Consider the following 19,386-nt stretch of genomic DNA (forward strand, 5'->3'; position numbering starts at 1 on the left):
ATGATAGATGAAGCACGGACAGCAGTTATCTATCTTTACAACGTCGAGGCTGCCGGCAAGACGAGGTATTCCCAGGTCGGCTGAATGCATCGATTCGCAAATGAATCTCCTATCAGACCAAGCTCGCCAGAAGGTGTACACATAGAGAGGTACATCGCAAGAATTTCTTATCGTTGCCTGTAATCACAAGAAACACTCCGACCTTGTCGATGGCTACGTCAGCAACAATGGCTACATGTATTGCTTTAAGATGGATTTTCGTCTCGGGATGCCCATCAGTTTTTGTAGACTGACTTGATTCCTCAGGGTATTTACTGCAGCCATCAAGATAACTCCACATCGGTGAACACCCAGGTACCTTTGCGGAAAGCTCAAGGCTCTTCCGCATGCTCGCCATTCATGCTGGTACAATTCGGGGTTGTCGCCGCCAAAGCGCATATGAATCAACGAACCTGGTCACGATGCAGCAGGCCCCGGACAGGCCTTGAAAGGCACGACGAACAGTATAGCCGCATTCAATTTGAACATACCGTCGACTCAGCAGAATACCATCAAGGCAGGATACTGGGAAAGTTTCTGATGCCAGGCGGATTGCGACTCCACCTGAGATCGCCTTCCCCATCCGGGGAGTCAATGTTGATGCTGAGTTGATCTCGTCTGTCGATCTTCTATAGAAAATACAGTACATCCATCGCTGGTCCTTGCCGGGTCTAGGCTCCATCGCAAGGCGATACGTGAAGAACATCTTATCTTGTATAACTACAGTCTCGCGATGGCCTCGTTCGGGTTGGATGTTCAAAATGAAGCGACCCCCTTTGACCTATAGATAAACAAGAACAAGACAAGATCTCTCATTCAGCATACTATCGTAGTTTGACACCGTGGCGGTCAAAAGGTTGACCTACTTGAAGAACTCGTTCCACTCTGAATCGCTCCAGCTACTCGATACTGACGACTCGAACAAGCCATTGAAGACCGCAGAAGGCTAGGACGCATAGTAGTCGAGGTCAGATGGATCGAACAGATGAAAGATAAAGGTTGATATGATGCTACTCACAGTAACGTGGATAGCATTCTGTCGACCGAGCTTGATGAAGTACTTGAGCTCATCCGTGACGCTCGTGCTGCCCATCAACACTATTCAGCTAGAAGGTCGACGTTTTGCCTTGTATAATAGGCTCACCCGGCATTCGGCGATGAAGGTTTGACAGCGAGAAGATCCCTGATCTCCCCGACGACCTTGCTAGCAGGACCCTTGACTGCGTTCTCCGCTTGGAGCACTTCTCCCGCGATTCCAGCCAATTCGTCTCGGACATTCTCCGGCGTCTTGTTCTTGACCGGGTTGTCGAACCAGCGTTCTTGCTCCTGCATCAGCTTGACGAAAAACGCCCACCATAATCGGCTTCGTTCATCCTGATCCTTGACAGCGGCAAAAGTCGATGATTTGCCAAAAGCTAGGACGGCCTCGGCGGTGAATGTACCGGCACCGTGCCATGGCTGAGGGTAAGGTCGGATGAGGAGTGTCAGGGATTTGGAGATGGGGGTGGAACTATCCAGGAGGGCGGGGACGAGTTTCTCGTTGATAGCCAGTGTGATTTTCTTGCTGAAGGGGCAGAGGATATCCAGCCATCTGACGAGACACAAGATCTCCTATCTTCAGCTACGGCAGTAATCAAAACCAGAAGGCAGGACTGTGCACGTACAGTTCGAGGGTGTTGGGACCGTGTCCAATCTTGGTAAAGGCCAATGCGGGTTGGAGAGCCATCGTAGGAGGTCTGTCTGGTGCGGAAGTCGAGCGTTGATGAAGCACAGGTGGCTGATGTATACGATGTGTGAGCTACAGGCTATAGGCAATGTTTATAGCTTATAGAATTATAGATCACCTTTTGGATTACCAAGCCGTCTGAAAGTATCGAAAGATCCGAAAGACGTGATGAGGTGATGAGGTGTACAAAAGGATGGCGTCATCTTTCGAGCGGAAACAAATTCTCCGCTTTGCGAGGGTCTTTCCCGTCGACGTTTCAGAAACAGAACCCTTCGGTAGAACGTGTTCTACTAGCAATCGTTATGCATATTCTCACCATTGAAGGAGTTCAGCTCAGTGGAACAAGTATTACGCAAGCCGATCGTGGAAAGAACTGGCCAGGGGAGGATGGTCCGCCCTGAGTTTTATGATGCACATCGAGAACTGGTGCAATAGGTAACAATCGTCTCCAGCTCATTCACACAGTGTTCCACTGCCTTGATTCCCGTAGTCGCATTGGTTGATAAACGAGAGTCTGATGATCTCCTCATTCACTTCAACAACAATGCCCCGGTCTGTCAAACGATTTGTGTCCTGTTGTCAGGGTCGAGCACAGCCATCGCACGATCGCCCGTCAATACCGACCCTCTTTCCCTTGAGAACACCTCGCAGGGTTATTGAAATGTTCCCAGCATTCTTGAAATGATGTTATTAGTAATGCAGAACTTTTGGCAGAGGTCAAGGACATGTTGCTGTTCACAGGCTGGGGCTGGCGCAGGAGCTTGATCGTTACCTCAAATGGCAGACAACACTAGTAGAGTCGTACATGTAAAATGATTCAGCGTTGACTACATGCTGCCTCTTTAGCGGATCACCTTTGCCATCTCCTCCCCAAACTTGATTTCGGAGACCTTCTCCCAGATGGATTCGCCAGGGGAGACCCGGCCATTCCGATCTTGCTCTTGTAGAAAAGTCTAATAGGGTACTGCATGCCCTTGTTTCGTTTTTGTGATTCATGCGTTCGAGTCAAGACATGTGGTGCGCGTGACTGTCATCTTCTGAGGGAAGGAACAACCAATCCAATGGCATAGATGTGCTCGCGATTTGCAGTAATGTGTAGATCAACGCAAGCGTCCTTGACGAGTGAAAGGTGACGATAGCCATGAAAAACGCTTGGTGGGAAGTGAGATTGTGTCGTCCTTGCGAATTACAGGGCGATGCTATCATCGCGAAGCGAGAGAAAATCCTGACTGATCTCGGTAAACTCTTTCATCTAGCTTTTGACATCAGAATCATCTAACTTCTTAGCCTGCAAGTGACACACGGCAGCGAGTTCAGTCAGTGTCGTGGCTAGTCTTCGCTCTGCTTGTCTTGCTGTGCTCGTACATGTACAATGTCATGCAGCCGCTATCATCGCGCTCGCCTGCTTGCGAGCTCGAACCGCCAAGGGTATTCGAACTCTTATCGATATATAGACATCCCGAGCCATCTGGTTGTATCGATGTAGGGAGAGAGTTACCAGGCGAGCAGCGAAGATATTTCCCTGCTGGATAGAGGCTGGACAACGCGCTGCGAGATGGTAAGCGGCGACCGGTCACGGAGTGGTACGCGCTGCGACTTCAGTCTCCTTTCCCTGTGAATCACTGATAAATCTGAGATATCAAAGCAGCCATGTTATGACTCTGCGATAGATCGATCTTAGCATCGTAAAATCATCGCGCTTCCTCGAGACCGCTTCATCTGTGGAACGCCACCATCCTGGTTGCGAGCAAGTTCCTTTCGGACATGTCCGTCCGTGGGAGGGGAGCAGCAACCAGCGAGTCAGACAATTTCTCTAGACCTGGGGTATACCTTTTGTCGCAACCTTCACGGACTATATAAAATCTGTCCTCAGTCGAATATTTCCCACTTATTCATCTGATTCGCAATACCAGGTCTTCATTTGGTTTGATCTACAAAATGGACACACTTCAAGCAAGCCTGGAAGGCCAAACGCGGTCGTCTGCTCCCAACCCCAATCTCGATTCGGACAAGACTTCCTCCTCGCTGTCCAACTACGAACAGGCAGTCCAGGCCGCCGAGATTTCATCCCCATCTTCTCTACATATCGTCACTCCGCTCGTATATTCCGAGACACTCTCCGAGAAGACTGGTCACAACATCTTCCTCAAACTGGATGCACTTCAGCCTTCCGGGTCGTTCAAGATCAGGGGGATCGGGAGGGTCTGTAAAGTCGCCGTCGAGCGATATGGTTCTTCGGCACATTTGATATGTTCCAGTGGAGGGAACGCTGGATTGGCCGCTGCGACCGCTGCGAAGAGCTTGGGCGTGAGGTGCAGCGTGTACGTGCCAGAGACCTGCGAAGAGGCTGTCAAGGAGACTCTCAGGGGTCTCAAGGCCGAAGTGATCGTAGCCGGTCCTGTATGGGATACCTGTGATCAAGCGGCTCGGAAAGCTGTAGAAGCCGAGGATGGGGCCGTGTACATACACCCCTTTGAAGGAGACGACCTGGTTGATGGTCATTCCAGTATCGTCGAGGAGATCTACCAACAGGTAGCCGAGTCAAGTCAGGCTAGCAAAGATAAAGGATCAGCGGCGGTCCCAGACATGATTGTTTCCGCTGTTGGGGGAGGCGGATTCTTGGCGGGTATCCTGCGAGGCATCTCGAGAAGGCAGTCTCAATCTCTGTCATCAGGCGGGCCGGTCCACAGTCCAAAACTCGTCGGTGTACAGGACTTTGGGGCGGATGGATTCAGCCAGTCGATGAACGCTTATCATGACGATCCGATCGGGAACGCCGACGCACATATCATTCTCCCTGCCATCACTTCTCTCGCCACATCCATGGGAGCCAGGAAATGCTCGGCTCTTACGTTGAAGCTGGCGAGGAAATACGCTCGATACGGAACGCTTGACGATTCCTCGATTGCGACCTCCGGGTCTGGCTCTGGCTCGCAGATGGAGGCGGAATCCTCGACTCGGCATGGCAAGTACTTTGCCGGTGTGGTTGTCGAGGACGCCATCTCCGGATCCGCAACATGGCAGATCAACCGAGATCATCAGATCATGGTCGAGATCGCCTGCGGAGCGGCCCTGACGCCGGCTTATCAGCCCGAACGCTTACTGTCCAAGTTGGTGGGGTCCTTGCCAAGACCGGAGGGCAGGAAGAACATCGTGCTGATCGCTTGTGGGGGAAGTAAGATCGACCAGGTGATGCTCGAAAAGTATGAGAAGAGTTATGGCTTGCAAGAAGGGGCAGGAAGGATAGAGATTGATGGCCAGGCTATCTAGGCTGCCCATTTCGAGGTCGATGTATATGATAGAGGTATAGCATGCTTAGGGAGATAGATGAACGCATCCAGACTTTCGCATGGGAGTCATGCATACAACTATAATCCTCCTGTAGTTGGCACATCCAGGATGTAAATCGTGAAGCAGCTGTATTTTCCGATTCATCGCGTTTGCTGCGGATGGTCTCTGATCTTCTGATTCTAGCTGATCGGCGCGGGCCATGTCGGATCTTGCGCCGTCGGCCTTGGAGACTCGATCCATTCATTCATCCATCATCCAGGCATCGCATCGCATCGTTACAACCCTCTTCTTCGAGACAGACGGCTCGGGAGAACTTAGCTTGCTCTTGATACATCCACACTGGTATTGCATTCATCCCAAAGGTTCAACTCGGAATTTCAAGGCTCTCTCAAACGGTGCACTGGGGCGAGCTCCTAGCCGAATCCCGTCAACCTCTCTTGAAACGACTCTTCTACCCCTTTCTCCCGCTACTCCGCTGGCAAGAGAGCAGTCGATACTATGCTCAAAAGCATCAACAGATACATATACGGCCCGACGCCAGAGGAGAGGCTGAAAGAGTGGGATCGGAAGCTGCGGACGGAACAAAGGCAGCTGGACAAGGAGATCAGACAGGTCCGTTTACTGATGACGACGGGGCCGTGACACGAACACCATGAAGCTTATGTTCAGATTCCAAATACATGTATTACAGCTCGATCTAGCAACAACAAAGGCTAGACAATCCTTGAAGCAGCTTGCCAAGAAGAACGACGTCAAGTCGGCCCGGTTGCTCGCCAAAGAGGTCGTACGCACGAACAAGCAGAAGAACCGGTTGACGATGAGCAAGGCTCGGCTGGGGAGCATACAGATGCAGATGCAGCATCAGGCATGTGAGTGTTATTCGTCTGTACTGAGCATCGGTAACGGGGAAGTTGACAGGCGTGCGCACTCGAATAGCTATGGTCAAGGTGACAGGGGCTTTTCAAAAGTCGACAGAGATAATGAAAGTTAGCAACCAGTTGGTCCAGCTGCCACAGTTGAGCGCAACGATGAGGGAAATGCAGATGGAGATGATGAAGGTGAGCCTTGGTCGATCTCTGTCGGTGTACGACGTGAGACTGACCTGGAGCCACCCATACCAGTCCGGAATCATCGAAGAGATGATGGACGATACGATGGAAGCGCTAGACGACGACGAACTTGAGGAGGAGGCCGATGCAGAGGTAGAGAAGGTCTTGTTCGATCTAACGGATGGCAAGCTCGGTCAGGCAGGAGCTGTGGGAGCGGACCTACCTGTAAGTGCGGGCCAGGTACCACGCAATTCGATCGGGGTGCTGAGTACGACCCCAACAGGCCCAGAAAGAAGCCGAAGAGGATGTCAACACGGAAGCCGAGATGCAGCGTATGCAGAAAGAGCTGCATGACCTCCTCGCTGGTTGAGACGAGAGTGCAGGAGCAAACAAGTCATAAAGTAAAGGAGATAGAGTATGTTGTATAACACGATGTTCGAGTTGACCGGGACAAAACAGCCCACTTGTACCTATAGGTCCCTGTCCAGATATACCATGCCATTCAGTATGAGCCCTTTCTCACGCTCAGAGCTGACACCCTGTCGTTGTCAACAACCTAAAACTTCATCGGTCACTCCTAGACTGTCATTGTCAACCGCTTGGGGTAGCTTTGTAGGAGATCTTCCACGGTCACTGGGAATTGAGTTCCGTTGTTGATTCATCTAAGACGCATTGTCAACCTGTTCAGTACGGCAACAAGACAGTCGATCACCATCTCACATCTCCGGAAATCCAGTCTGATTACTACTATTGATATCATAGCTACCACTACGACAGCAAATCGCTCTATATCAGATTGGTACTGTTCATCCCCGCAATATATGCCTGCTATCCCTTATTGAAACCCCAATGTTTCCGTTGCCAGCATTCTCGTTTCCGTCGTCTCGAACCTCCTCCTCCTGCTCATCACCCACTTGGCCGGGCTCTTCCTCGGCTTCCCTGCCCGACGACTCGACCCCCGCCTTCTCAGCTTGACGCATCCATCTATAGATGGCCTTGAGATCCGCTTTCGCTACATCCTTGAGAGGCAGGAAGGGGTTTGTGATCTGGTTCTTGCAATAGAACCAGGGCTCGAATTGGGCCCAGTTAACCGCCAACCATTTCTCTTCTTCATCGGCTGGGACTACTGGTGCTTCCCCAAGCCTCAGACGCATATATATACCGTCTATGGTAAGGCAGCAAAGGTTCACGGAGGTCTTGTCTTCAATTGGCTCTTGTTTAGGTCAAATAGCTGGCGCGGATCTCCGGTGCTCAAAACTGCACATCAAGTAATTTACACAGCGGCCGGTAGTCCTATGGTAAGCCGCGTTTCGACATCAAAGCTTCTTCCTCGAGGTGCTCATCAGCAAGGGCTACTATATCATCCTTGAAAGCAAGACTATTAGACACCCGATCCCGAGCGTTGTCTCGCTGGCGAGAAGAAACAAGATTCATGTTCCGGTATCTAATAATCTACTACAGTCTTGACTGAAACGCCGGCATCTAATCGATCAATTCCAGAGGACGGTAGACCTGCAGATATAAACGATGCGTCAATTCAAACATTCTCGGTAATGGATTCAAGTTTCGCTTTCACTTACAGGATCCCACATCGAGCCCCGGATAAACTCCTCCAATCCCTCTCCAAGCTGACCGTTCACGACCTTCAGCACCGTCTCATCTCGCGTTCGTCCCTCCTTGCATGCCTGCCTGACAATGGCAGCGGCAACGTGGACCGAGACCTCCCTGACCTCGGCAAGATCGGGAAGCAAAGACGCGTTGGGATCGTGCAGGGCGGGTGCCAGGTTGGCGAGGGCCTGGATACCGGCCATAAACATGCCAGGCGAGATCGTTCTCGCTCGGGAGAGGATTGTTCCAAGACCGAGACCCGGGTAGATCTGAAGGCATCGGAAGGTAAGGTCAGCACCCTGGTCTCAGAGTGGATGACAAGGAACGAAGCTCACCAAGGCGTTGTTGTTTTGGGCGGGAATGTCTGTGTGACTCATATGTTATGAGCAGTCGATTCCGGAAGCCAGAATTGGACACCTCTTAGTGCCGACTCACAGGTCTTGCCGTTGTACTCGCAAGGAGGGAAAGGCGAACCGGTGGCCAACAAGGCACGACCTTCGGTCCAGGTGTTTGCATCGGCTGCGAACGTGAACACGATATAAGCGATGGCACTTGGCAAGCTTGTCACAGATCGACGCTCACAAGGATCACACTCGGCAAGCGCAGTCGGGTTGGACAACGGGAACTGAAAGGGAAACGACCGTGTAAGACGATCACAATGTCGCTGGCAGTTCATGACACTGCGCACTCACGATGATGGGCCTCTCGACGTGCTTCGCCATCTCCTTGACGATATCCTCAGTAAACGCTCGGGCATGGGTAGAAGTTCCGATCAAGATGGTAGGCTTGACATTGTGAATGACTGCAAGACGGGCAATAGCGTCTTTTCTTGAGCATATGCCCTGAGTAGAGCTGAGCGACTGGCATCAACTCACCATCCTGCAGGTAGTAACCCTTCTGGTCGGGGTTCTCAGTGTCCCAGCCGACACACTCCTCATCCGGTCGAGCGTAGGAGAGCTGGGCGTGTCGAAGCGAGTTGCCCATGGATTCGACCAAGAGACCGTTTCGGTCAATACACCTAGAATGATACGCAGTAGCCTCAGTCGCAGTTTCTTGAATCGCGAGATATCCAGCGGCGAACCACTCACCAGAATCGCTTGTTGGCCTCCTCCTTAGTGATACCCTCAAGAAGCATCATTCCATCACGGACTGCGTGAACCACTCCATCCAATCAGCGAACTAGCTCTGATGACAGTTGAGCAGTGAACCTGCGCTCAGACTCACTCTGATCGGCGATACCCATACCAGCGCTACCAGCACCGTAGACAACGATTCGCTGTTCGCTCAACTTGGACTTGGTAACACCGACGGCACTGCGGGTGAGAAGGGGCAGCAGTTAGTACGACCATCTACAACGATCTGAGAACAAGATGCGCTTACGAAAGTAGAGCGGCCAAGGCAACGGCACCGGTTCCTAAAATTCGAACGAGGCACAAATTTCAGCCAACTTGTCACTCATAGTCGCTTTGTACTCGCGACTCACCCTCGATATCATCGTTGAAACAGGGAATGACATCCTTGTATTTGTCCAACAATCGCTGAGCGTTCTGCAGACCAAAGTCCTCGAACTATCGGAAACAATCTTTCGACGTCAGTCCGTGGGTATGTCTTGGTGAGCATGTTCCGGAGGTACTACTAACGTGGATCAAGGCGTTGGGCTGGAATGAAAAGAGGCACGATCAGTTCGTCGCGTAATCTGAGTGGGAGATCGGCCGGACTTACGAAGAGCTCTCGGCAGTGCTGAATGAACTTGTCGACGAATTTGCTAAAAAGTGCGCGCAAAACCAAAAGTTCGTTAGCCCTGCCCGACACACCCGTTCCCGTGAATAGACATCGACATCGGACCCACTCGTAAAGCTTTCCCCTGACTCTACCCCGCTTCCATCCGAGGTACAACGGGTCCGAGAACTGGATATGGTTATCGGTACCCGGGTCGAGTACGACGGGGAGGATTCGGTTGGGCTGGATACCGGCTCCGAGAGTGTACAGGGCGGCCTTGGAGAGGGAGATGGTGATACCACCGACACCTTGGTCTGTACGGTTGTCGCGAGTGGGTTAGCGGAAAAGAAGACATAAAGTGAGGGACGAGGAGTCGCGGGACGTACCACCGATTCCGAGGACGGCTTCGCTATCGGTCACGACGATGAGATCGATCAGACTGGACGAATCCGCCCGCTCAGCGAGGGCCGTCAAATCGGCCTGTTTCTCCAACGATTCCACGTGGGCTTCCAACTGAGCCCTCATGCCGTCTTGGTTGGGGAAGCTCTGCGTGCGGCCGGAGGCGTAGTCAACATCAGCTGCCAGAATCAAATTGGATCGATGCGTATTCCTCTTTCCAGATTCGGGGTACTCACGATGAAACAACCCAAAGGCCGCCTGAACAGATAACTGTACCCCATGACCGCCTCGGCCGCACCGGGCGTGTAGAGGATTCCCAACAACTCTTTCAGGTGATCCTGCATCAGACGGTAAAAGAGGACCTGGTTCTGATCACGCATGGAAGCGAGAAAGGCGTGCTTGAGGATGACGGTGGGTTGTTTTTGGAGTTGGTGGTAGGCTCGAGCGACCCTGCGAGGCGTGCGAAGTAAAGAGGAGTGTGGAGCGATGGTGGAGATGAATCGGGTAAGGTAGTGAAGTCGATTTTTAGGTTGATCGATGTGGACGAGAAGATGAGGTGAGGTAGATGCGATGATAGTTTGAGAGATAGGGGGAAAACGTAATCTCGTTCATGTCAGCCCACCGAAACCCATTTCTCGGGCCTTTGCTTTATGGACTGACTGTTTGGTGAGGTCGTGAATCTCATAGGGGATCATCCCTTCCAACCCAAAGATCGCTCGTTCTTCCCTGGTGAACGCCGCGCCCTGAGAAGCGAGACGACCACGACCCCAAGGAGAGATGCCATGAGGAAAGTCCGAGCAAAGAGGTGAAGCAGACGTCGAGTAGATATACACAAGCAGAATGAGAAGAAACCAAGTGTCAGCATCGAGAACCAATCACTCGCACCGCCGCGCATCGTAACTGACCTTGTTCAACCTGGGCGTGTTCAACAACTCGGTCCCCCTGATGTTCGTCTTGATGGGGACCAAGTTCTTCGTCCGACTGCTCGCGATCAACCGGGAAGCTACGGCGGGCTCCTGTTCGTACAGCGGGCCTGCACGGGAGAGGACGGAGGTGTAGGGGGATTGAGAGGAGGGGGTCGTCGTAGGGGAATGCGGGGTGGGGGTCGTGTGTAGGCTGAGTGATTGAGGTGGTGGGTCGAGTCGGGCATGAGATGGATATCATGTCGGATCGGGTCAATGATACTGATCTCCTCCGTCCGATAGTGATCATGCAGGTGGTCGTGTGCATGCTCGGAGAGGGCAACTCGAAAAGTCCGACTCACCTACGGCCCACCAACGCCCTTGCGTTTCGGGAACGTTGAACGAACATCTCGCCAAGGTCCAGACCGTCGAACTTTTACTTCCTGAGCCTGAGTCTGATCGCCGAGGTCGATAACGATAGTGGTATTGACGTAGCAAATATGGTTGTCGACGAAGATAGTAGAAGAGTATAGAGGAAAGAGAGACGGGTGAGCCAGCCTCGAACGCTTGGGGGAACGAGAATCCTTTCGCGTGACCTACCTCGCTTGCGGCACTTGCACTACTACTGGAATGTGAGCGGCACCAGCAACAGCAACGTTATGATGATACGAGAGGAATGTGGCTCTTCGAAACAAGGGAAAGGAAACGTAGGCAAGACGCTCTAATCCACTATGAAAACCCTCCCGAGACGACCCAGCTACTACTGAGTGCGATCTGACCCGACATGCCCTCCTCCCTATCGATCGTTCATTTCTACGAGTGTTTTATCGATTTCTTGCTTTTCTCGACGAGGTCAGATTTCGAACTTCGGTCATCTTCGTGCAGCGAAATTCGAAATCGAAGGGGAGGAGGAGGGAGGGGAGAGAGCAGAGCCGGAAGCTTTTTTCGCAAGTGACCGGGACTCGCGGGCGGCACTGATGCGGAAGCCAAAGGGGTAACGAGAGGGTGACGGCATCACTGCCTGATGTACATCACGTGATTAATCATCATCCTCGGGGGACGGCCAACGCCGAAAGGCAAAGGGTACTCGAGCTTCCCCTTTGACGTCTCCTCCCTCTCGATACCTATGCGGTCAAAGTACGCACCTACAATCAACCAGGAGCAGACTCGTATCACATTCAATAGGACAGAGCTTGTTTGATTTCATTATCAAGCCCTCATGTTTCGGATCTCCATCCGAGCGGTCCCATCGAATCGTCTGTTCAAGGTCAGCCACGTTCACACAAGACGAGCTTCTCGCGGCCCTGGAGCCCTACAATCTGTCTGACAGATGTATCTTTTTTATCGTGCGATCTCGCAGGTTTCGACTGTCTCCCAGCATCTTGCACATAACCGCAATATGTTCAGCTCAAAACCCGTCATAAGCTCCAGATCAGATTCTGCCCTCTCCCTGATCCCCGCTTCATCGTGGGACGCCCACATGCACATCTTCTCCCCCGACGCGTTGCCGGCATCGAAACTCGCTTCCCTCCCTTACACTCCTCCTGAAGCGACCATTCCTCAAGCCATCGACGTCCTGGAGAAGATCGGGAAAGGGCTGAGGATGTGCGTGGTCCAGCCGAGCGTCTATGGGACCGATAACGAGGTCACTATCGGGGGTGTCGAGGCGCTGGGCAAGATGCCTCGAGCATCAGAGGATGAGGGCGATAGCCATGATACGGTCGGAGCTTGGAGAGGATGTGCGGTGGTCGAGCTCGATGTCAAGAACACTTCCGGAGAGATGTTGCAGACGTACCATGAACGTGGAGTGAGGGGTGTTCGGTGAGTCCTTCTCTGTGCCTCCTGTTACTTTCATTTATTCTGATGGTAAGTTTACCTCCTCCATTTCACTCTCTTATGGCTACCTAATCACATCGATACTTGCAGTATCAACCTGAAATCCCGAGGCTCTACGCCCTCCGCGCCTCTCCTTCGCCAGACCTTGCGGGAATACGCCGAGCTCGTGAAGCCTTATGGATGGGTCTTGCAGGTTTATCTGGGTATGGGGATGTTAGATCCTCTCGCAGAAGGGGGCTGGGACTGGGTGAAAGAGCTCGGGTGGGTTCTCGTCGTTGTTGATCGTGACAATGACGTCACTGTCGACTAATCGTCCGACTTCATTTATCTTCCTTCTCCTCGATAGGTTGCCCGTTGTGATCGACCACTTTGCCCACCCTTCCATTCCCACTCCCGTGCCCAACTCTGATTCTCTACACGAGATCCCAGGCTACTCTTCATTTCTCTCCCTCTACCGTCAGCCAGGATCGAACGTCTACGTGAAGATCTCTGGCCAGTACCGGATCGTCCCTCCCAATACCGACGGTACCAAGAACGACAACGACCCCGGAATGTCAGCCCTCAAGAACATGTTCTTCGAGCTCCTCCAGATCGACCCCACTCGATTGGTATGGGGCTCAGATTGGCCGCATACTCGGTTTGAAGGGATCGACACGGTCGGATGGGCTAGGACGGTTGTCAGGTGGTGTCAAGAGTATGCCGCGCGACCGCTGGGCGAAGCGGATGTACAGGCGGTAGACGAGGGAGAGGTGAAGAAGAGGGCGAAGAGGTTGGTAGAGATGGTCTTCAAGACGAACGCCGACGAGTTGTGGTTGGGAAGGGACAGGGTAAAACCCTCGTCTCGTGAACCAATTATCGAGGGCGAGGAGCGCCAACGATAGATTCCGCAGCTCATCCATTGTCAACGGGTGGACGAGGAGACTTCGGACAGGGTCAGCTAGCTCTTGTCTTGAGATATTCATTGAACGAATGAGGAGCATATGTCAAAGCGTCACAAGGTTACTGCTGAACTGCCGCGGGAAATATTGTCAGATCAAGGGAGGGCTAGAGGTAGATTCAAGCTTGGAAGCGTCTGCGAGACAAGCAGTTGGGTGGATAGACTGCAACGCGATAGGAAAGGTCCAACTTGTACATGGTTATCTCATTGTAAACGACGCCATACCCTACAGCCAGCCTACTCCACTAGAAAAATGCCCCAAACCCGCTCAGATCAACTAGGTCGTTCAGCACCGTCTCCCGGTTGGTCCCGATCGGTTCCGCCAGCTCGCGTTGACGGCTGATGGGCAGGTTGATGTACGTCGACAAGAGCTGTCCGTCCAGAATCGTCTTGGTCGGTTGACGTGGGACAAGCGGGTTGTAGACGTTGCTATGAGGGAGACATCACGTGGGAAGCGAGGTTTAGCCGGCATATCTCTCGTCCCCGTTTTCATGTTGGACTGACCGGTACGCCTTCGGATTCAGACCAGCAACATGCTGAACAGATCGGGTGAGTTGACCTTGCAGTAATTGCAAACGTTTGAATCGCGCGGCCTTGCTCGGGATCAATGTGCTTAGGCCACCGAATTCGTTGGCTGTAAATCGACAGTCTGGGCTCAGTGGTGCTCATAGACCTGTCCCACGACCTAGACTTACCGAGCGCGATTTGTGATTGAGTAGCCGACTTGTCCTCGTTTGGACGACGTCGAGCGACCGTCAACGTCTTGGTTATGACTGCTCCGCAGTGATATTCCGTTCGTCGCAAGAGACGGTCTCCTCCCTCGACACTTCCAGCCTCTGAAAGCGAGTGATCATCCATTTGGTCAGATTAGCTAGCAGCATTACACGTCTCTGAATAGTTACTCACGCTCGGGGTCCCACTCTAATACGCGCATGTTACCGCTTGTATCCGTCGCCACGAATGACGTCCTGCCTTCTGCACTCAAGAAATCCACTGACACTATCGAAGCGTCTTGGAAATCCCTCGCAATGATATCAAGTTTGTACGGTGATTCCTGCAACGGCAACGGTTCGTTGATATAAGTCGGTTTCTTCCAGGTCTGAGAGCCGCGCTTGCAGACTTACCTGGAAAACGCAAAACCATACGCTCTTGACCATGTCACCGATCAAGACCAGATTCTTCAATGTCTTGATGCTGGTCGCGTATACGTTGACATCCAGGAAGGCTACCGGTACGAGCCGCTCCTCGCGCTCGAACGCTTTGACAAAGGTCTGTGAAACATCTGACGTCAGTCAAGGGCATCCGTTGTCCTCATGTCACGCCTGAGAAACTCGCCTTTTGACCCTCGGCCGCGATCAGGTATGACCCCATCCCGGCAATAGCAGTCACCGGCTCCTTGGCCTCTTCCTCACAAATCAGACGCAGCCCCCAGTCCGCTCGATCCGGTCGATCATCTGCGGCAACGACTTGCACCACCTCGAACACGTAAGTCTATGCATACAATCTCACTAGGTCAGCGTACTCGCAGCTGACGAAAACGCCGCGGTGCCTCGACTGACCTTTCCACGGCCAGACATGTCTTCGCCTCGGTTGACACTGGTTCCGACAACCAAAAACTTGTCGTTCCGGGTGCGATCGCCGAGCAACATGCTTTCGACGCAAAGGACAATTTCATTTTCCTCGAATTCGTGCCTGTGTCACGGTTGAACAGTCAGAAGTCTTTCTGTAGATTACGCGATACGTGTCACTGTCTCACCCATCAACGACTGCCCATGTGTGAGGATCAAACAGTTCCAAGGTGGACCGCTCGATCGTCGGTGGAGTGAGGTTAGGAGCTGCGGAGCGTAGATAATCTTTAGCAAGCAGCTGCGAGTATGTCGCCCAGCAGAGACTCACCATCAGGGTCTTCTATAACGACACACTCATCACTGTACAGCTGATATGGGACGGTCAAAGCGGATGCGCCAATGTAGCAGCTCGACCTAACGTCGTGGACCAAGTGAGTGTAGCTTCTTTCCGCCTGAACTCTTTCGGTGGTCAAAGGTGGTCTTATGTCCAACGAGCTAGGCAGAATCAAGGCGTGAAGTCCCTAGATTGTTTTGCTCGCGTCAGCTAATAATTCCGCTTCACGATCGGCCGAGCTGAAGCTGTACTTACTTCGGCGTCCGCCACCAAGAAGGAGGCTCTTGAAGCGGGACCGCCGGGGGCTAAATCGCACAGATGCCGTACTGGCGCTCCATGGGGAAGTGTCTTGACTGAGGTTGTGGTGTCCGCCAGGATCCAAAAGGGCGAAGAACCCGTCACAAACACACCCGACAAGTCTGACATTGACAGAGGGATCAATCGTCGAGGCAATCGCCCGCGCGATACGACCTTAGTGAGCACCTTGCGGAAGCGAACGGCAAGCGACCTCCGGGACATGTCCGTGCCAAGGTTCTCGAGGGTAAATCGAGGGGTGGCTTCGTAGATCGCTAATTGATCGTTGTTGTGCATGACCTGATTGAAGGTTCGAGTCAACGTGCAATCCCCTTTCGAATCTCAGTCCGTTCACAACTCACCATGAGGTGGGGCTTTGTCCCATTGCGACCCAGAGTTGCAAACGCGATTCCCTGGACGAGGTCCTCCTCATCGGCTTCTTCGTTGTTGACACCCATAGCGTGCATCGGGGCGTCTTCCTTGTCAAGAGCATCGTCCAAAAGAGCCATCGACGCATCTAATATGCCATCAGACGCGAATACCAGACCGAGTTCTGGTAAAGTTCGGATCTACGGGACTCGAAATCAGTCAAGGCTATCGTCGGGTGACATCGTAGCAACCGACCTCTAGACGACCAGTCTTGGTAACGGCACATAGCCAATGGGAGCCTCTGTTGATCCCCACTGTAGCTTCCAGATCGTTTTCGATTGTCGTGCTTATAGACGGCTTTGCTTCCTGGAGCCTGGCGAGTTGCTCCGACGTAAGCTGCATGCGATTGCCCGACTTGGCGTTTGTCATCTGGCTTTTTGCAGATTTCGGCTCCGTCTGCTTCCCTGTGCTGGGATCAAACGTTCGGAATACGCCTGATTCGTCCGATATGACGCAGACAGCCAAAGCGTCTTCCAGCTACTGGCATAATGTCAGACGCTGTGTCGACTACCTTGGAAGATTGCAATGTCGCTCACCGGTTCTCCATCCGGAGGGCGATACAGCTGTTTCAGTTCCATGGTGGATGCTTCCCCGTGAAACACGGATACACGTCCGGCATTTGTTCTTACAGCCACATATGGCTCCAGAATGGAGGCTGAATTGAGTAAATCGCCGTCTTCAATTTCGCAGTGTGTCTGCTGTATCTCGCCGTCTGTCAGGCAAGGTTGGGCTTCAGCACATCTCAGATCCACCATTCATTTGGGCCAGCTGGAATCACCTTGGCTGACCAGGGTCATATTCTGAGGCGAAACTCGAATGAAACTCGTTCCACCGAACATCGGACCAGCCGCCACCGTCGTTCCCGGAAACTTCTTCACAAGTTCGAATCCGTTCTCCTCAGATTGTAAAGCCAGCAACTGATTTGGTGATCTGCCGTTAGCGCAGAACAGGTACATCAAGGATCGACGAAGCCTCGAAGTTGAAAGACTTGCCTCGGTAGAATCCGATTCTGCAGACAAGAACAGTCCACTCGTCTGGAATGCGGCACCGGTAGGTGCATACGGCCTGATACCCGGGCTTCGCACGCACCATAGACCGGCACATTCGATCGTGTCTGCTAGTTTGCGTCGTCGTTTAAGGCCAAGACCCGGCTGAGTCATGAAAAATAGCTGCGTCAGGAGCAGGTCTATTACACTCCTTTCACCTTCACATACCCTGCACAAGTCCACTCGTGAGATACTGTCTCCCCCGTGCAGCATGGCCAACTCGGGAATGACCTCGTTCACTTCACTGCGATCCATGCCGAGGCATGCATCGACCACATAGCCAAACCCAGGAAGCGTATGATCCCGTCGCAGCAGGGCGCGAGTCGCAGTCTCTTCGGGTCTTGCGCCATTGATATCCTGCTTGATTGTGGATTCGCCATAAAGATCTGGTTGTTGTCCAGGTAAGCTTGATGTTAGCTCATATCCCTTGCATTTCATCAATGGACCAGCTCACCCTCATCTAGGTCCATGTCAAGATCATTTTCTGACTTGCTGTCAAGCTGCTCTGCGGCCTCTACTTTGTATTGCTCTAGCTCGATCTGATAGAGCTCAGAGTCACCGACAACTGATGCCACAAAGACTCCCCGGCTGCCGATCTTGATGATGTCAGCCAACGATGTGATGTTACCGACATTGTGGCCCAGCAGCGACAGTTTGTGTACGGCTCGCCCTTCCAACTCGAGTCTGATTTGCATAGTGTTTCCACCACGTAAACTCAACAAGAGGTTCTTGTCGTCCATCCACACAGCTCCTGATCCGTCCAGCTCCACTCTTCGCTCTTCCTCGCTACGATCGGCTGGGAGAGCCGTGATCATGTCATACCATCCGTTGACGCTCGTAGCGACTCGTCGGCCGCTCTGGTCCACGTGGATGATCGCTGTCGAGGTCACGACGATGACACCACCTATCGAGGTTGCACAGGCAAGCATGTATTGGCAGTCCGATGGTAGTCCCGAGATACTGCTCAAAGAGGCATACGTCTTCGATAGGACGTCCAGCGTCCTAATCTCGAGGTGATAGGTATCCTTGTGACTTTGCAACCTCCCTGTCCAGGTCGGTTTCGGTTCGTAGAGGAAAGCGATAGTTGGGTTGTTGAATCCGGGCAGGAATAAAAAGTCCTTGACATTACAGAGAGATGTTGACATGTCCTCGAGTGGCAGCACGAAGCTTGGCATATATGGAACGTCTCTGAAAAAAACATTAGGAGGATGAGTCAGAGGTCTGATAGGAGAACCATCGAGGCTACACAGCGTGGCTCACTTTCCATAAGCAGCCTCGGCAGCTTCGGTATCCATGAGATCCTGTACGATCGGCAACATCGCAAGGGCATTCGAGGGCAAAGATAACGCTGCCAGCTTGTTGTTGGGATCCGTCCGTAACAACGGTCGATGGGCATCGACGTCGCCGTACATCACTTGAGGGCAACGTTCGTACGTGTGCAAGGAGACTGTGGCGACCTCTCCACGAGACCATTCGAGCAGGGCCAGCTATGACAGCTACTTTCAGCTTGACGGCCATCTGCGTGGACTTCAGCTTCAAAGCTCACCTTGGCGTCCCTGAAGCTGATCAAGAGCCTATCAAGTCCATCCTCTAGACTACTCATCGTCCGAATACCCGCTAATCCGGTCACCGAGCCATGTAGTGTGGTCTGGTAAACCAAGTGTAACTGCAGCCTGGTGCGGTTACCCTGAGCTTTCTATAGGTCCAGCCATTGAGAAATATGAGCATCCAGATTACCATTGTATTGGCCCGACTCTGCGTACCTCTGTCACTCCTGAAGTAGCCATATTTCTGAATCCCTCATCGTCCCCAATATCTGCGTCCATTTGCTGATCATCCTGTATCCGTTCATTCTGCCCACCCAGCTGTTCTCCTGAATCCTGTCCATTCTGCTCGCCCAGCAAAACCGGTTCCTCCCTAACCTCGAAAACTCTGAGCTCAGAGCCTCCAGCGACGATCAAATTCCCTGTGATCTTGATCCGGGGTCCATCGGGGTCGTCCGAGCTCGAAAGGCCGTACCGTCTCACCCAAGCCGGTTGAGGGTAAGGGTAGATGGTAGAAGGCGTAAAGTGCTCGAGGAACAAGCTATGTCGGATCCCCGTCTCCGGTATCAGAGGCTGGTGAATCGCCTGCATTACCAATCTATCAGTCAGAGCTATTGATGAGCTTTTAAACGTTGATGCGAGTTCCGAAACCTTTCTGAACGTTG

At 52.6% G+C, this 19,386-nt stretch overlaps 6 protein-coding genes across 6 annotated transcripts; 3 read left to right on the top strand and 3 right to left on the bottom strand.

Annotated features, from left to right (window-relative positions):
* Positions 1–633: 633 nt before the first annotated feature.
* HD553DRAFT_285419 (uncharacterized protein) lies at positions 634–1,976 on the bottom strand. The gene is made up of 5 exons (XM_046178227.1): positions 1,704–1,976; positions 1,184–1,630; positions 1,058–1,124; positions 906–985; positions 634–820 (listed from the first exon to the last, which is right to left on the bottom strand). Exons 1-5 carry the CDS (start codon positions 1,763–1,765, stop codon positions 796–798), a joined length of 681 nt encoding a protein of 226 aa, XP_046036016.1. The 5' UTR covers positions 1,766–1,976; the 3' UTR covers positions 634–795.
* Positions 1,977–3,594: 1,618 nt separating this feature from the next.
* On the top strand, positions 3,595–5,214 carry HD553DRAFT_312812 (tryptophan synthase beta subunit-like PLP-dependent enzyme). Its single transcript, XM_046180142.1, has one exon. It carries the CDS (start codon positions 3,704–3,706, stop codon positions 5,033–5,035), a length of 1,332 nt encoding a protein of 443 aa, XP_046036017.1. The 5' UTR covers positions 3,595–3,703; the 3' UTR covers positions 5,036–5,214.
* On the top strand, positions 5,192–6,693 carry HD553DRAFT_312813 (Snf7-domain-containing protein). The gene is made up of 6 exons (XM_046180143.1): positions 5,192–5,668; positions 5,748–5,925; positions 5,993–6,114; positions 6,178–6,330; positions 6,389–6,520; positions 6,582–6,693. Exons 1-5 carry the CDS (start codon positions 5,555–5,557, stop codon positions 6,473–6,475), a joined length of 654 nt encoding a protein of 217 aa, XP_046036018.1. The 5' UTR covers positions 5,192–5,554; the 3' UTR covers positions 6,476–6,520; positions 6,582–6,693.
* Positions 6,694–7,316: 623 nt separating this feature from the next.
* HD553DRAFT_312817 (putative malate dehydrogenase) lies at positions 7,317–11,570 on the bottom strand. Its single transcript, XM_046180144.1, has 20 exons — positions 11,334–11,570; positions 11,096–11,188; positions 10,737–10,947; positions 10,492–10,574; positions 10,068–10,281; positions 9,819–9,978; positions 9,563–9,746; positions 9,436–9,478; positions 9,354–9,371; positions 9,197–9,281; positions 9,094–9,127; positions 8,938–9,026; positions 8,802–8,862; positions 8,589–8,731; positions 8,406–8,515; positions 8,296–8,338; positions 8,149–8,232; positions 8,049–8,077; positions 7,686–7,982; positions 7,317–7,617 (listed from the first exon to the last, which is right to left on the bottom strand). The coding sequence occupies exons 2-20, from the start codon at positions 11,140–11,142 to the stop codon at positions 7,588–7,590; spliced, it is 1,965 nt and encodes a 654-aa protein (XP_046036019.1). The 5' UTR covers positions 11,143–11,188; positions 11,334–11,570; the 3' UTR covers positions 7,317–7,587.
* Positions 11,571–12,132: 562 nt separating this feature from the next.
* HD553DRAFT_342857 (uncharacterized protein) lies at positions 12,133–13,450 on the top strand (the record flags this gene model as incomplete). Its single annotated transcript, XM_046182804.1, has 3 exons — positions 12,133–12,554; positions 12,660–12,830; positions 12,916–13,450. 3 exons carry the CDS (start codon positions 12,133–12,135, stop codon positions 13,448–13,450), a joined length of 1,128 nt encoding a protein of 375 aa, XP_046036020.1.
* Positions 13,451–13,694: 244 nt separating this feature from the next.
* Positions 13,695–19,356, bottom strand: HD553DRAFT_312820 (CPSF A subunit region-domain-containing protein). Its single transcript, XM_046180145.1, has 20 exons — positions 18,941–19,356; positions 18,724–18,873; positions 18,438–18,664; positions 17,632–18,365; positions 17,346–17,563; positions 17,124–17,282; positions 16,910–17,048; positions 16,668–16,843; positions 16,327–16,608; positions 16,065–16,271; positions 15,664–16,002; positions 15,403–15,595; positions 15,263–15,341; positions 15,066–15,198; positions 14,842–14,997; positions 14,631–14,777; positions 14,413–14,560; positions 14,202–14,342; positions 14,011–14,140; positions 13,695–13,935 (listed from the first exon to the last, which is right to left on the bottom strand). The coding sequence occupies exons 1-20, from the start codon at positions 19,310–19,312 to the stop codon at positions 13,752–13,754; spliced, it is 4,314 nt and encodes a 1,437-aa protein (XP_046036021.1). The 5' UTR covers positions 19,313–19,356; the 3' UTR covers positions 13,695–13,751.
* Positions 19,357–19,386: the final 30 nt, after the last annotated feature.

Source organism: Filobasidium floriforme, assembly GCF_021052385.1.
Source record: "Filobasidium floriforme strain CBS 6241 chromosome Unknown HD553scaffold_13, whole genome shotgun sequence".
Classification (NCBI taxonomy): domain Eukaryota; kingdom Fungi; phylum Basidiomycota; class Tremellomycetes; order Filobasidiales; family Filobasidiaceae; genus Filobasidium; species Filobasidium floriforme.

Excerpts from the sequence above, each read along its gene's own strand:
- HD553DRAFT_285419 (XM_046178227.1), bottom strand. The coding sequence starts at position 1,765 with ATGGCTCTCCAACCCGCATTGGCCTTTACCAAGATTGGACACGGTCCC. Across the intron at positions 1,631-1,703 it reads GGTCCCAACACCCTCGAACT|ATGGCTGGATATCCTCTGCC; the intron begins GTACGTGCACAG and ends GTGTCTCGTCAG. Across the intron at positions 1,125-1,183 it reads CCTTCATCGCCGAATGCCGG|CACGAGCGTCACGGATGAGC; the intron begins GTGAGCCTATTA and ends GTTGATGGGCAG.
- HD553DRAFT_312817 (XM_046180144.1), bottom strand. The coding sequence starts at position 11,142 with ATGTTCGTTCAACGTTCCCGAAACGCAAGGGCGTTGGTGGGCCGTAG. Across the intron at positions 9,979-10,067 it reads GGCCTTTGGGTTGTTTCATC|AGCTTCCCCAACCAAGACGG; the intron begins GTGAGTACCCCG and ends GGCCGCACGCAG. Across the intron at positions 9,027-9,093 it reads GCCTTGGCCGCTCTACTTTC|TGCCGTCGGTGTTACCAAGT; the intron begins GTAAGCGCATCT and ends TCTCACCCGCAG.
- HD553DRAFT_312813 (XM_046180143.1), top strand. The coding sequence starts at position 5,555 with ATGCTCAAAAGCATCAACAGATACATATACGGCCCGACGCCAGAGGAG. Across the intron at positions 5,669-5,747 it reads TGGACAAGGAGATCAGACAG|CTCGATCTAGCAACAACAAA; the intron begins GTCCGTTTACTG and ends CATGTATTACAG. Across the intron at positions 6,115-6,177 it reads TGCAGATGGAGATGATGAAG|TCCGGAATCATCGAAGAGAT; the intron begins GTGAGCCTTGGT and ends CACCCATACCAG.
- HD553DRAFT_312820 (XM_046180145.1), bottom strand. The coding sequence starts at position 19,312 with ATGCAGGCGATTCACCAGCCTCTGATACCGGAGACGGGGATCCGACAT. Across the intron at positions 17,564-17,631 it reads TGACATGGACCTAGATGAGG|ATCTTTATGGCGAATCCACA; the intron begins GTGAGCTGGTCC and ends GACAACAACCAG. Across the intron at positions 16,272-16,326 it reads CCAAGACTGGTCGTCTAGAG|ATCCGAACTTTACCAGAACT; the intron begins GTCGGTTGCTAC and ends CGAGTCCCGTAG.
- HD553DRAFT_312812 (XM_046180142.1), top strand. The coding sequence starts at position 3,704 with ATGGACACACTTCAAGCAAGCCTGGAAGGCCAAACGCGGTCGTCTGCT.